The 13,750-nt window shown below is 42.0% G+C and overlaps 1 protein-coding gene across 3 annotated transcripts; it reads left to right on the top strand.

Moving 5' to 3' along the window:
• Nucleotides 1–742: 742 nt before the first annotated feature.
• On the top strand, nt 743–13,564 carry PPP1R2 (protein phosphatase 1 regulatory inhibitor subunit 2). 3 transcript variants are annotated; one of them, XR_005702333.2, is made up of 8 exons: nt 743–907; nt 5,474–5,581; nt 5,990–6,067; nt 6,374–6,477; nt 7,640–7,819; nt 9,040–9,247; nt 10,735–10,785; nt 12,116–13,564. XR_005702333.2 is itself a non-coding variant. In XM_040074059.2 (7 exons), the coding sequence occupies exons 1-6, from the start codon at nt 762–764 to the stop codon at nt 10,737–10,739; spliced, it is 621 nt and encodes a 206-aa protein (XP_039929993.1). In that variant the 5' UTR covers nt 743–761; the 3' UTR covers nt 10,740–10,785; nt 12,116–13,564. The 3 variants fall into 3 exon arrangements, 2 of the variants coding, with proteins under 2 accessions (XP_039929993.1, XP_039929992.1); XM_040074059.2 differs by lacking the exon at nt 9,040–9,247; XM_040074058.2 differs by lacking the exons at nt 9,040–9,247; nt 10,735–10,785; nt 12,116–13,564 and adding an exon at nt 8,402–9,022.
• The last annotated feature ends 186 nt before the right edge of the window (nt 13,565–13,750 follow it).

A 13,750-nucleotide genomic window follows, 5' to 3' on the forward strand; every position in this document is an offset into this window, starting at 1 on the left:
ATGTCCGTGTCCATGTGTCCATCTGTCCTTGTGTGTCTATGTATCCCTGTGTCCGTGTGTCTATCCCTGTGTCCGTGTGTCTATCCCTGTGTCTGTGTGTCTGTCTATCCCCGTGTCCGTGTGTCTATCCCTGTGTCTGTGTGTCTGTCTATCCCCGTGTCTGTGTGTCTGTCCCTGGGTCTGTGTGTCTGTCTATCCCCGTGTCCGTGTGTCTGTCCCTGTGTCCGTGTGTCTGTCTATCCCGGTGTCCGTATGTCTATCCCTGTGTCCGTGTGTCTATCTCCGTGTCCGTGGGTCTGTCTATCCCGGTGTCCGTATGTCTATCCCCGTGTCCGTGTGTCTATCCCTGTGTCTGTGTGTCTGTCTATCCTCGTGTCCGTGTGTCTATCCCCGTGTCCGTGTGTCTATCTCCGTGTCCGTGTGTCTATCCCTGAGTCTGTGTGTCTGTCTATCCCCGTGTCCGTATGTCTATCCCCGTGTCCGTGTGTCTGTCTGTCTCCGTGTCCGTGTGTCTGTCCCTGTGTCTGTGTGTCTATCTCCGTGTCCGTGTGTCTGTCTGTCTCCGTGTCCGTGTCCGTGCCCGCGTTCCCTGCACTCGCAGAGCGCCCCCTCGCGGCCGCGCCTGCGCAGGGCAGCAGGGGGCGCTGTAGGTCCGCCGGCCGCCAGGGGGCGCGGGCGCTGCGGGCTGAGGCGGCGGCGCTGGCGCGGGGCGGGCCCGGCCGGGGCGGCGGCGGCGGCGGAACCGGGCGGGCGGCGCGGCCATGGAGGCGCCCTCGGTACCGGACGCCTCGGCGGCGGGGCGGGGGCCCATCAAGGGCATCCTGAAGAAGAGCGGCAGCAAGGCATCGTCGGGGGCGGCCGTGGGGCCGCGACAGACCAGCCAGGCCTGCGATGAGGACGAGCACGGGTGAGGCTCCGGTGGTGCTGGGCGGCGGCGGGTCCCCGCGGGGCCTCCTCCGGCCCGCGGCCGTCCCGGGGCGAGATCAGCCGGGCGGCGTCTCCGGCCGGGGCCGCCGCGGCTCCCCGTGCCCGGGGGCTGCCGCACGGGCGGCGCGGGGGGTCCGTGCCGTGCCCCCGTGCGGCGGCGGGCCTGGAGCTCGGCCCGGCTCGGCCCGGCTCGGCCCGGCTCGGCCCGGCTCGGCCCGGCTCGGCGGTGGGCACCCGGCTGCGGGAGCTCCTGCGAGCCCCGCCGGCAGCAGGGGGTGCCGGCTGTGCCCCGGCGCGGAGGCGCGGAGCTCTGCCCGCAGGAGGCCCGCGGGAGCTCGCCGTGCCTCCAGCCGAGGAGCGCCTGTCACCTAAGTGTGGCAGCTCACAAAGGGTTTACCGGTGCTACGAGGAGAGTTGGCGGTTTGGGAAATGCGCTTGATTTAGTCTCAGCTTTCTCACAGGCAGCTCATTTCTTGTAATCGGAAGCATCACCCTGGAAAGGGGACCTCTCCTGGGCTGAAACATCATCAAGATGTATTCTCGCTTGGTCAGGATCCATCCGTAAAAATCTCCCACTTGAGAATATGTACAGCCGTGTTGTTTGTGATTTGAATGACATGAAAATCTTGGTTTAATTGTAACGTACTGAGTTAGTCTAGATATGCCAGAAGTGGTCTTTAGCTGGCCAGCACCTGTCCTTGATGGGTAAGAATCCTACACTATCCCTGATGCACCCAGTATGTGCTGCCTGCCGTTGCTCTGATTCTCCATCGAGTTATGATGAGCAAGGTTTGACCTGAACTCAGTGTTTACAAGTTTGCTTTGGATAGTTTTCTTTTTTTGCCACCTTACTCAGTATTGCAAGGAGAGACAATGATAAAATGGTCATGCTGGTGGGGTGTTTTTTTTATTGTTATTATGGTAATATTCCTTTCATCTTTGTCTAGTTCAGTCATTAATATAGTCTAAAGTCAGCAAAGTAAGAAAGAAGAGGTTTTGGGGTGCAGTGTTGCTTGTGTTAGCTGCTCCTGTTTTCCAGAGAAAAAATTCCACTGAATGAATGAGATGATGTTTTTGAAACAGGTGAGCATAAGTAGCAATATGTTACACAATGTGATTTTTTTCTTTTCCTTTTATTTAGTTTTAATATTATGTAGCTTGATGTGTTTAGTACTACACCAGACATAAATTACAACTGGCTGTTGGTAGCCTGTGTTTAATTTTCTGCAGTTTCTTTGTACCACCTTGCAAATTGCATAGAAATTGGAGTATGAACTGTTGAGTGTATGTTATATTGGTTATTGCACACAATCATTTCTTGGGAAGCAGTTAGTGGGCTAGACTCCAGCTTCTATTTCTTCACATCTACCAGCGTGAGCCAATAAAGTCAGTTAGATTAATTCTGAAATTGCCTTGCAAGTTAAAAGATACTGGCTAAACCTGGGAGGCTGCATTAGAAAATTTCCTGGAAAGATCAGGACAGGGTATATACAGCTGGTTTCTGTGCAGGTATTATTTTTGGTTGGCAATGTATCAATATATCAGTGTTATTTCTGATTTCAGGAAAACAAAACAAAAAATTCTGTTTTTAGAAGAATGACAAGTGGTACGGTTGTGATTTTCCTTTGAGATTAAAGATTAGTTAATAAATTCAGGTATCTGTTTTCTTGCTTCTTCTGCTTATTTCTAATACTGAAATTCAGGTCTGAAGATCTTTAAAAACACCTGTAGATGAAAGAGCTCATTGTGTCAGCTGTCATCTTTTAAAGCACAATGTTCAGTAGAGCGCTCATGTCCTTGCATTATTACTGACCTTGTGCTGCTGTTTGTGATGGTAGTATTGTTTGGAAAACTTCCTTAATGAAAATACGGTGCAAGAAGGAAGCTTGAGAAATTGGGACACCACTGGAACTGCATCTCAAGAGCAGAGATCGTGGTTTAATGGCAGATGTGTTCTTGGCATACACACTGGGGTACAGTATTTTTTGCCTTCAGACCCCTGTAAGAGCCTGTGAGCGAGTGGATGTGATATTTTACAAAGGAGTTATGGAAGTGTGTGTGTACAAGCAGCTGTGTTGGAAGAGGTGAGTCTGCTATAGCACGAGCAAGTGAGGTGTGAGGGGTGTTCCTTGGCTGTTGCTGCTGCTGAAGCTTCTTGCTTGTCCACACCACCTGCTGTGATGTCAAATAAAGTTGTTGCGTATTTTTAAGGATGTGAGAAAATACAAATGAGCACTTATGAGATTTTTCAAATCTCATTTTCCTAAGGAAGATTAGATTTCCTGTTTCTGTATCTGAAGGGATGTCAGGAGGCATTTCCCTATGATGGTCCTGAGCCCTGTCATTAGTGTTGTGCTGTGCAGACATGCCTAAGCATTAAAACTGGAGACAAGCAGGAGAGGTGTGGGTTTTCAGAGCACTTAGTCACTCTCCTGTGAGGGCTTTTTATAAGCAGGGGTGAAATGACATGTTTGTCTCTTTGCCACTAATGACTTTTTTTTTTTCCCCCCCCAGGTGAACTTTTAAGTTGTGCTTTGGGAGGTGTTCCACAGCCAAGCCTTTTAGTGTTGGAATCTGAGTTTAAAAAAATAAGTGTGAAAAACTAAGCCACTAAAAACTCGTTCAGTCTTTTATTTATGACTCACTGACTTGCTCAGTGTGGGCTGTCTGATTTCCAGCTCAGTGCATGCCAAAGGGATTGTTCCAAGATTGCCAATATTATTATTAGGTGGAGCTGTGAGCCTCGGCTGTGAACCTTGATGTGCTCTGGGCAAGTGAACACAAAGCATGTGATGGGAATCTCTCCCATCTGTTGTATTCCCTTGTCAGCTGAGCTCTGTCTCTTTACAGGGGCTGTGTACCCTAAGTACCGCTGGCTAAGACCTCTGGCTGGTAAAAATCCTCACTGTGCAACACAGTGAGCATCTTGTGCTGATCCTGGATGAACTTTAGGCTGTGTTAAACTGGTAAAACTGGGGATTTTTCGACTCCTAACCAGACAGTTTTGAATGAGTGGCGTTCGTAGACCGGAGCTCTTGCTTTGTCATCACAAAGCTCATGACTCCCCGCCCTGCCAGAGCCACGATCTGACTCACGTGTTGTCCGCTTAGGCTGCAGTCCTTGTGTTTGCACAAAATGATTAAATGGACCTGAAGCCTCGAACATGAGACCTTGGCACTGGTTACTGTGTGCTGAGGGGATTAAGATCATTCAATTTGTATTAATTTCTGGAGTGTAAGCCTGTGGCGTGCAGGATTCAGCATCAACCCCGCATCTATTTTTTTTTCTCCTTAGTTTTTTTCCCCCCACATTGTATTATGCAGTGATCCTGTAAATGTACAATGTTGTTTGTGCTTGGAATTTTGCTTTATTAAGTTTGTTTTACAGATATTATTCCACTCAAGAGCACTTGTGTTATTGAGATTGAATATATCTTTCAGATCTGTCATTGGAGTGGTCTGTATTTAAACAAGAGCTGTTAAGTGGAGGTCTTCCAGCCAACTGCACCCTCCCACCCCAAAAACCCAAATAACAACCACCCCAAACCAAACAAGAACCCCCACAAAACCCACAAAGTCCTGTAATGTTTACTTCCATAACTAATATTTTAAAAGAAGAATATATTTTGTGGAATTCTTCTGTTATTCTAAAATCAAATTTATTGGCTTAATCTAAGGGAAAGACCACCTTATATGAAATTTGCAGTAACCTTTTTAGAGAAAACGTGCAACGTGGTGATTTGTGTTGATTGAACATTTTTTGTGGCTTTTAGATCCGTGGAGGGATGGCTCTTTCTCTGGCCACAAGGCAATTGCTTTTCTTGTGGCTTATATATTTTGTCAGTGAGCAGTCAGTGTGGGTGAGCTTTAGTGCCTTCAAATATACATAAAATGGTACATTTTCTGGTTGACTAAGAACATTCTAGATAATGTAGCATCACTGGTGCTTGTCTGTATAAAATGTGAAACTCCCTCGGTGTAATTATAGCAGTGAATCACTTGGCTTATGATTCCAATTTACGATGACAAAAGCAGTATTAATAACCAGCTTGTTCTGTGCTACTTATTTCACTGCAGGAGGGATTTGTTGGTTGCTAATTTTATGTAACAGTTTTGTTAATAATCATTCCAGCTCCCTCAGCAGAGGTGAACTGAAAGATACTGGGTTGTGTTGAAGTCTTGTGGGTTGTAATAAGGGGAAGAATTCTCTTTTTACAAGTTACTGTAAAATCAAACTGTTCACAAGATAGTCATTGAGCAAGACCAGGAGTATCTGAATTATATGAATATGTTTATAGATCGTTGAGTTTTTTTAGCTGTTGTGACTTTTTAGGGAAATTAAGTTGCACTGATAATTTTTTATGACTTAAATATGTATAGAACAGTATTTAATAGTCATACTTTGAACATGTCTGTGTGTCATAACAATATTTTTTGTGCTTAGTATGTGGTAGAGATCAGATGATGTTTTAGAAATTCCTTCTCTGGTAAAGCAGAACTAATTGCTTTAGAATATAAGAACATTTCATTTTCTTTTCTTATTTCAGTAAAAAATCCCAGAAGTGGGATGAAATGAACATTATAGCTACGTACCACCCTCCAGGCAAAGATTATGGCTTGATGAAAATTGATGAGCCAAGTACTCCTTACCACAGGTAGGCTTGCTAAAGTGTTGTCCTGTGTGCTGCCGGGTGGAACTGTGGGTTTAGAGCAAAATTTACTTTGTGGGTGATGTAGTATTACTGTGCAGGCCTGCTGGGTGTATGCAATGTACTCAGATGTAGAAAGCTTCTAAATAAGGAGAGCAGTCTGAAAGGACCTTTTTGAAGGTTTGTTCTAGAAGATTTTAGGCTTTGAATGGAATAAATAAGGCTGACTTCTATTGATTTTATTTCAGTAGTGGAATATATTGTTGTCATATCAATATTTAAAGTTGGTTTGGAAAGCTTTTAAAGCCTCAAAGGAGTCTTTTAATTGAATGTTGTAAGGTTTTGACTGTTTCCTTGAGCAAATGACAAACTCGAGCAAATTACTAAAAAGCTATTTTTTGTTTGCCCTCCAAGCATGGTAGGAGACGATGATGAAGATGCAGTGAGTGATTCAGAATATGAGCCCTTAAGAGCAGATGTGTTGAGCAAAAAGTAAGTATTGTAATAAAAAAACCCTCAGTAAATCTGAAGATAATCTGCTCTTTCCTGGGGTAGATTTTCTTTGTGGAAAGCTGTTGCTGGTTTCTCTAGAAGCTGCGTTTTCGCTGTTGTCAGATTAAGTGGTTTTCAGTGTTTGATAGTGCTACTGGTAATTTAAACCTTTTGCAGGATGTTACTACATATGAATGTGGCAAAAATAATGAACAAAGCTGTTTGTATGAGTGTTCTGAAATGTCATGTATTTTAAATAGTGAGAAACTCGCTGTTTCAGCATTTTGTATTGCATGATTTATGTAGACTGGCAGCTGCAGCTGAAGGTAGAGGACCCAAGATTATAGCAAGGCAAGAAGAAAGCAGTGAGGAGGAGGAGGAGGATGAAGAATTAACACCTGAAGAACGGGGTAGGCATAAGTTGTTTTCTTTCTTTTGTTTAGACTCTTTTCTTACAAATAGTTTCAGGTTCTCTGTAAGAAATATTTGCGAAGAAGTACTATCAGAAAAATGTTGTGATTTGAAAATAGAGATAAATCGTGTTTGAACAAATATGCTGCTTGTTTCTAATCAGGAATGTTTGGTTTGGGTTCTACATATAAACAGGAATTTGCTCTTGCTGGCTGCCTCCCTGCATATGAGCTTAAGGTGTGGAAATTCCTGCTATGACACCTCAAGTAAGAAGTTCTGGTTTGGGGTTGAAGGAATAGTTCTTAATCTGAACATATTTCAGGTAGACTTAATTCAATGAGTACCACTACAAATAAAATGCTGTTAATTGCTTGCAAACATACAAATTATATTTCTGCTGTTCTCAAAGCAACTGGTAGATGGATGCAATAGGAAGTCTACAGTTATTCCAAAGCAAATAGCATCTTTAACAGAGATGTTATTTCGCGTTAGTTTGGACTAGAACGTTTGGAGGGAGCAGTCAAACAACAATACTTCTAAGGTTTCAGGCCTGTATTATCTAGCTGCTGCTTCTCAAATTTCCTGGCCTTAACTCTGAGCATGAAATGTTGCTATACCAAAGGAAGGAAAAGAACTAAGTGTTGGGGCTGGCAGTAAGCAAAATTTACTTTAATTATAACACATTACTGCTGGATATGCTGATGTTTAATATATGGAGCAGAGTTGGCTTCAGGCCATGGGGAAAGTGGAAAATATTTTCTTCTACATGTGGTAAATCTATCTCTCATAACTGACCTTTGGTGGCTAGCCAGGAGTCAAGCCACACATCTGCAAAAGTTCATCTTCTATCCCAGCAGTATGTCTCAGTTTGTCCTTGAGTTCACTTAGAAACAAGGCTTGTGAAACTTTGGAGTTTTGTGTACTTTTACCAGATGCTTTTCGTGGTTCAGACTTGCTCTTAGTTGCCAACAGGTTCTTATAAAAGTGCTTCTGAGATTCCAGTACATCAATTACTATCCTTTTTGTAAGTCAGACTCATTTAAAAAGAACACTCTACTGCTTGAAGACAATAATTTTTATTCAGTGAGTTCCTCTTTGAAGAAGATACGTTGATTTTTCTTTTAAGGGAAGGAACAACTATTTCCATCTGTTTGTCCACAGAGAAAAAGAAACAGTTTGAAATGAAGAGAAAAATGCACTACAATGAAGGAAGAAACATCAAACTGGCAAGGCAGCTCATTGCAAAAGAACTGCATGGTGAAGAAGAGGAAGATGAAGAGGATGAAGAGATGGGTGATGCTGCAGATGTAGAAACAATGAGTACAGAAGTTACTGAACATGGTGAGCTACTGATTAGTTAAAAAGCACCTGTAAGTACTGGTGGCCCTTTGAGCTGTTGGGAAATGAATATACTCAAGTGTGAGAATGACTACAAGGAATACAGTATGTATGTAACACTCAATGAGTAATGTTGCACTCTGTCTTGATAGGTAGATTTGTCGCATGGAACAAAAACTCTGTGTTGATAAACAGCGTGTAGGCTTTTGTTTGTTGTGGCATAACAGAAAAACAAACATCTCCGCTTCTTACCATTTCCCCAACTTAGCTGACTTTGGGTAGTGAAGTTGCCAGCACCCTTTTTAAAGGAGGAGCTGTTTTGTACTGAACACTTTCATGGCCCCATGGGAGAGCCTGGCTTTTTGTTGTGGGTCATTTCCTATTCTGCTCCCAACGTATTCTGTAGCCAGCAATGGGAAATTACCATCAATGTTTCCTCCCTGTTGAGAGGACTGTATTTATCTTCCTGAGGAAGAATACTGTAATGTAAAAGTGCTGTTAGGCCTTCAGTACAGACTTGTCCTTGAGCAGAAATGTTGATTGCTATAGTATGGGATAAGAGTCTCAACTTTGCTTTTTCTGCAGCTAATGGAAGAAAGTCTGGGTTGTTTAAGTGGGAGCTGTTGCTGGAACCCGTTTCAGGGCTGTCTCTTCATAGGAAACTCCTAAAACTATAGAGGCTGACACCTTCTCTTTCATCTTTAAACTTCTCTCTGGGTGAAAAGTCTTAGACTTTTACGGTGGTATTCTGGTGAATAATTACAGTTCACTCCCCACCTCTTTATGTAACAGCACTTTGAATAAATTTTTGACATTAAGAAAACACATATCTGTTGCTTGTGAGACTGGTGGCAGTGAAGTCTGTAAGCCTCATTCATCTGTGGTTGGCAAAGCTATGAAATATTAGCATGGTCTGCAGACTTGGGAAGATGCTGCATGGGTTTAACTTGGTTCACATCTGCTTTTTACAACCATGTGAACTAGGAACTCTTCTAAAATTCATTTAAATCCCACGCAATAAAAAGGTGATTTGCAAAGCTGCGTGTTTTAAGTTCTGTGGATTGCACCTTTTCATCCTGTTATTTACTACAGGAGGACTAATTCCTTCACAAATACTCTGAAAGGGTCAGTTGGTACGTGTCTGAGGCCCATTACTGGACTGACTTACCCAGTAACTTAACACAGGCCTTATGATGGCTATTTACTAGAACTTCACTCTCCAGGGGAAAGGAGGGCTGCAGTAGCCAACCGTATGACCCTTCTGCATGGCCTGAAGCTGCCATCTCTCTGCACTCTGCTGTAAAACAGAGGCAACTCCGCTCCCCAGCTGCATTCGCCAGTGGAAAGAAGGCAGACCTTTGCAGCATTTTTCCATCTCTATTGTTGAAGTCCATTCCACCTTCCTCATAACCAGCTTCAGAGCCACAACTGGTAATTATCAATTTTAGACTGCTCATGGCTAATAGATTCCATAAATGTAACTGTCTGCCAGTGTAGCAAACCGTTGACTAACTGGTTCATCTCCACACCATAGCCTTTAGAAATCCCTTCCATTAACCTGATGTGGTTCTCAATTTTTCACTTTTCTATCATTCTGCTTAAACCTTCATGTTTTGTTATTTCCTAATCTCTGTATCAGCTATCACAGCCTTTAATCCCTGTCCTTGATCAGTTCTTCTGAGGTTAAGTACTGGTCTCACTTTTGTAGCAGCTGGTGAATCGAATGTCCTCAGACGGATTATGACACAGGGTTGGGCAAAGGATGATGGGGTATGAACAAAAATGTTAATAAACCAGTCTTCTGCCACTGCCCACATTTTGAGAAATTCCTGTATTGAGATGAGAACTGTTCAGCACATAGCTCTGTTAATGTCAAAGTTTTACTGAAATAACTTTTTTGAGATTACATTATTTATTGCTCTCTCATCTGTATTCTGAGGGCACAGAAGAATCTCCTTATTTGTAAGTGTTGACTAGAGCTACAGAAAGTTTCTCAAATAGATGGCTTTAACGCTTGCTACTTGGGGTTTTTGGTCATTGTACTTTTGGTCATGCTGTGCTTTTGATTACATTAAGCACTTGAGTATTTAAAAATTAAATTAGGCTGTTTCCTTTGTGGAAGGAAATCAAAGTCTTATTAATATTCATATTCCTGAGAACGTGTATGGAAGGATTATTCACCTGGATAACTTTCAAAGAGCTCTTTGACTTGAAATGGTATTTTAAAGTGTTTTTGTCTAGAGCAGAAAAGGAAAGGATTTACTTATTCTTGTACTGGGTAATACAGGAGTTGATTTTTGCAATGGCTTGTTTTGGCTTCACTCTGTTAAATTGACTAACAGCCCTGATGCTTGCTTTTAACTTGAAAGAAAATGTCCTGGGTTTTCTGCACATTTTATTGTAGCTGTATTTTTATAAATTCTTCCATTTGACTTGAGTTCTTGGGAAGTCGTGGAGATCATGAGGTGATGTGGCTGCCACTCAGCTGTTATGCCAGTCAGTCTCTGTGAGTGAGAGCTGTCATGCAATATCCTTTATTCCAATGGAATAACATGACTTCTGTAGTACTGACGATTGTTGCAGGTAAAGATGTAACATAAGAGGCATTTTTCAGTGGTCTGTTGTGACTCTGGAGTTCCACTGGCTCCTGGCCTGTTTTTCAGGCAATTTGAGAATCTCTTCTCACTTGGGATCTTTTCTATCCATGAAGATCCTTTAAAGATTCTGTGCTTCTCTTATCTGATGTTTCATTCTACCCTCTAATTCTGTCTGGTTTGTATTTGAGAAAAACTAACAGTACACTTCTAATCTCTACACTCTGCTTTCAAAGAAGGGGCTAAAGACTTAGGGCAGGTTTATGGAGGCTCCTGTCAGATACCACCAGGTCCACTAATTCAAGTTGCACTTCTTGGTTACAGACTGAGATTTCTTGCTGATTGAAATGAAGATGGCCAGTCCAGTCAGTGATGGTGAGAACTCTTTGTATATTTTTGCTCCTGTCTTCATTGTGGCTACCAAGTGTTTTAAATGGATGGACTGTTCCTTTCTTGCCTCAAGTAGCCATGCCTTATTCCATGTGTATGGATGCCAGCAGCCAAGCTCTTTTGTGGAAAAGAAAGGTAGAAGTTGTAATAGACTGCATATGGCAGGGGGGTTGGAGCTGGATGTCCTATAAGGTTCCTTCCAACCCAACCATTCTATGACTCTACATTTGCTTGCTTCAACATTTCAGCTTCTTCTTCTACTTGCTATTTATGACTCCATGAATTACATAAATAGACTTTGCCAGCAGAAGTGACCTTTGTTTCTCTCCATAAAAACCTTCCCTTTAGAAATTCTCTTTGAAATCACTGAAGGAAATATTCCTGATATAGGTAAATTTAATCATGATGATTTTAGTGCAGACCTGTCTTCTGCTACACAAAAGTATCAGCCAGAGGGTGTTGTCTATAGCAGTTCAATTGACAAGCAGTAAGACTATTGTTCTCATTCTCTGGTTCATTTAGCCGCATTGCTCTGTTAACCCTGCTCAGATGGCACTCAGCAGCTGAGCTGTCACTGACTGGGTGTGCCCTTTGGCCTTTAGTAGATACAGAATATGTTGTGTTTTCTTAAGCAGGGGAGGATCACCCTAAAGATAAATTAAGTGAGAAGGCTGTGAGCACAAAACAGTCAGTTCTACCCTTAACTTTGCTGTTTGACTGTTAAAACTGCGTGTTACCAAATCTAACTCATGCCCAAAGATTATTATCATTTTCATGAGGTATTCTTTATTATAATTTATTAAAAATATTATTATCATTTTGATGAGGTATTCTTTGATCAGTACTGTGGAGAAGTTTCCTCTGATTTATTGCGGTGCTTTTGCTCAGAAGCATGAGTTAACAACTTCCTGAAAACGCAACTGACTGTACTCCTTCGTGTATAATTTTTTTTTTTTCATTTCAAATGTCTCATCTGGGACTGAAATTTGACCTGGGAAGTACTGCTTGCTGGTGTTTCAGGAACCTCAGGTTTTAGTTCTAAACACCTGAGTAAAATCCTCACAGTTCTGGGGGGTGAGCACTCAGTGCTTGGTGTGCTGAACAGTGGTGTTTGCCATCTCTTTGGAGCATGAGTGTCAAATAACTTTTAGAAGTTTCTGCACTCTCCAGCTAAAAGCTTATACATTGCTAAGATGGATTGGCAGACATGATCTTTGGAGAAGTAAAGATGATTTCAGGAGGATGTTTGTGTGTGTTGTGAAAATATTCAATGGGTGTGAAGAATTATCTGTTTTTTGTAATCTTTCTTATGCAGCACATGTTACTCGTGACCAGCTGGAAAGTAGAGCACACAGCATAGAAGAAATCTGTCCAGAACTGTAACTGCTTGTCAAAGACACAAATATAAACATCGCTTCATGATTTTTGCAATTAAGGCTCTTAAATGTTAAGATGCATATCAGTTACAACGTTGTATTGCCAAGAATGTTAATTTTAGACTTGTCCATTAGGCAGAAAACACTGTCTAATTGATTTTTACTTGTGCCTAGTATTTCATGGAGAATACTGCTTCATAATTTGTTCAACCAGAATGGCATTCCCTGTATGTATAGCGCTGATTATCTTGTGTGATGTACTGTTACTCTTGCTTTGAAACACTCACTATCTTTTGGGTTTTCACTATTTATCTGAGAGTGTTCTAGATGTGGTGTCTCATATGGAAAGTTTTGGGATTCAAGAGCCAAACGGTACAGCGTATATCAGATTGACATGTAAGTTATTTATCAGATGTGTTAAGCAGTTTAAAAAGGGATTATTCAAGTCCTACAACTTTTTTTTTTTTTTTTGTAAAGTGTTGACCTGTTAATCTAGATTTCAGTACATTTTTACCTGCACTTTCCCAGTCTTTAGAACAAGAACTGTGGTATTTCTTAGGAGCTGTGTTTGGAATCAGTTGTTAGTTTCTGACCAAAGCAGTACTAACATCTGATGGAGTGTTTTTAGACTGGAAATGACTAACTTGAACTTTGCATTTAACTGTCATAACCTCTTCCATCAGGACTGGTTGTTCTGTGGAGCTCTCTCTGGCTTATTGTGAGAAACGTGCAAGTTTCCTTCAGCTTTTTTCTTAAAATCACATCCACTGTTACTCTTCTGGCTCTTGTTTCAAACTTTTGGTTCTTTCCAGTTGCATGAACAGTGTTTGTGCTGTTAGCACCTGAGGAAAAACACCCAGCCACGAGGAAATATACATCAGGACTGAAGATGTGCTGAGCTTTGGCTCTGGCTGTTCTTTATAAAAGATAACTGCTGTGGATCTACCCATTTGGGGTTGGCAGCTTCCATACTGAAAACCACTGGTTTAAATCTTCCTGTGTCCATTGCAACTTACAACTGCTTTTGTAAAATGAAGGTTTTTTGGAAGCTAGAAGGGAAACTGCCTAATTCAAATACTTGTTTACAGTGTGGTTGTATAGCCGTAAAGAGGGATTCTGCACCTCCAAATTGCTGTAAAACCTTCCCACTGGGTGGAATTTGACTGGTGAATGTTCCAGTATTCAGAGTAGTTCCTGGGTTTTATTACACAAACAAAGTACACACTTAAGCTTTAGCTTAGTTATGAAATACAGTGTATATCTTAATTTTGATCTGAATTTGATATGTTGCAAAAATCCATATAATTATATGGATATATTTTAAAATGTCTTTTTCTCCACTGTATATGTGAAGTTTGAATAAAGGAATGAAAGTTATTTTACAGTTACATGCATTCTCAAGTGTGAGCTTTCCTGGAGTCCCAGAGAAATTGAGAGTGAATAAGGCAATAGGATGCTGTCCTTTGAAAGATTTTTACAGGAATGATTCATTAGACTGGATGCATTGCCAAAGATACCTGTGAGTTTTGCTAACTGGGTTTTGTAGTGTGCCTTTCCCAACTATCTTCTCTCCT

The sequence above is a fragment of the Hirundo rustica genome, chromosome 10, assembly GCF_015227805.2.
Source record: "Hirundo rustica isolate bHirRus1 chromosome 10, bHirRus1.pri.v3, whole genome shotgun sequence".
Lineage (NCBI taxonomy): Eukaryota > Metazoa > Chordata > Aves > Passeriformes > Hirundinidae > Hirundo > Hirundo rustica.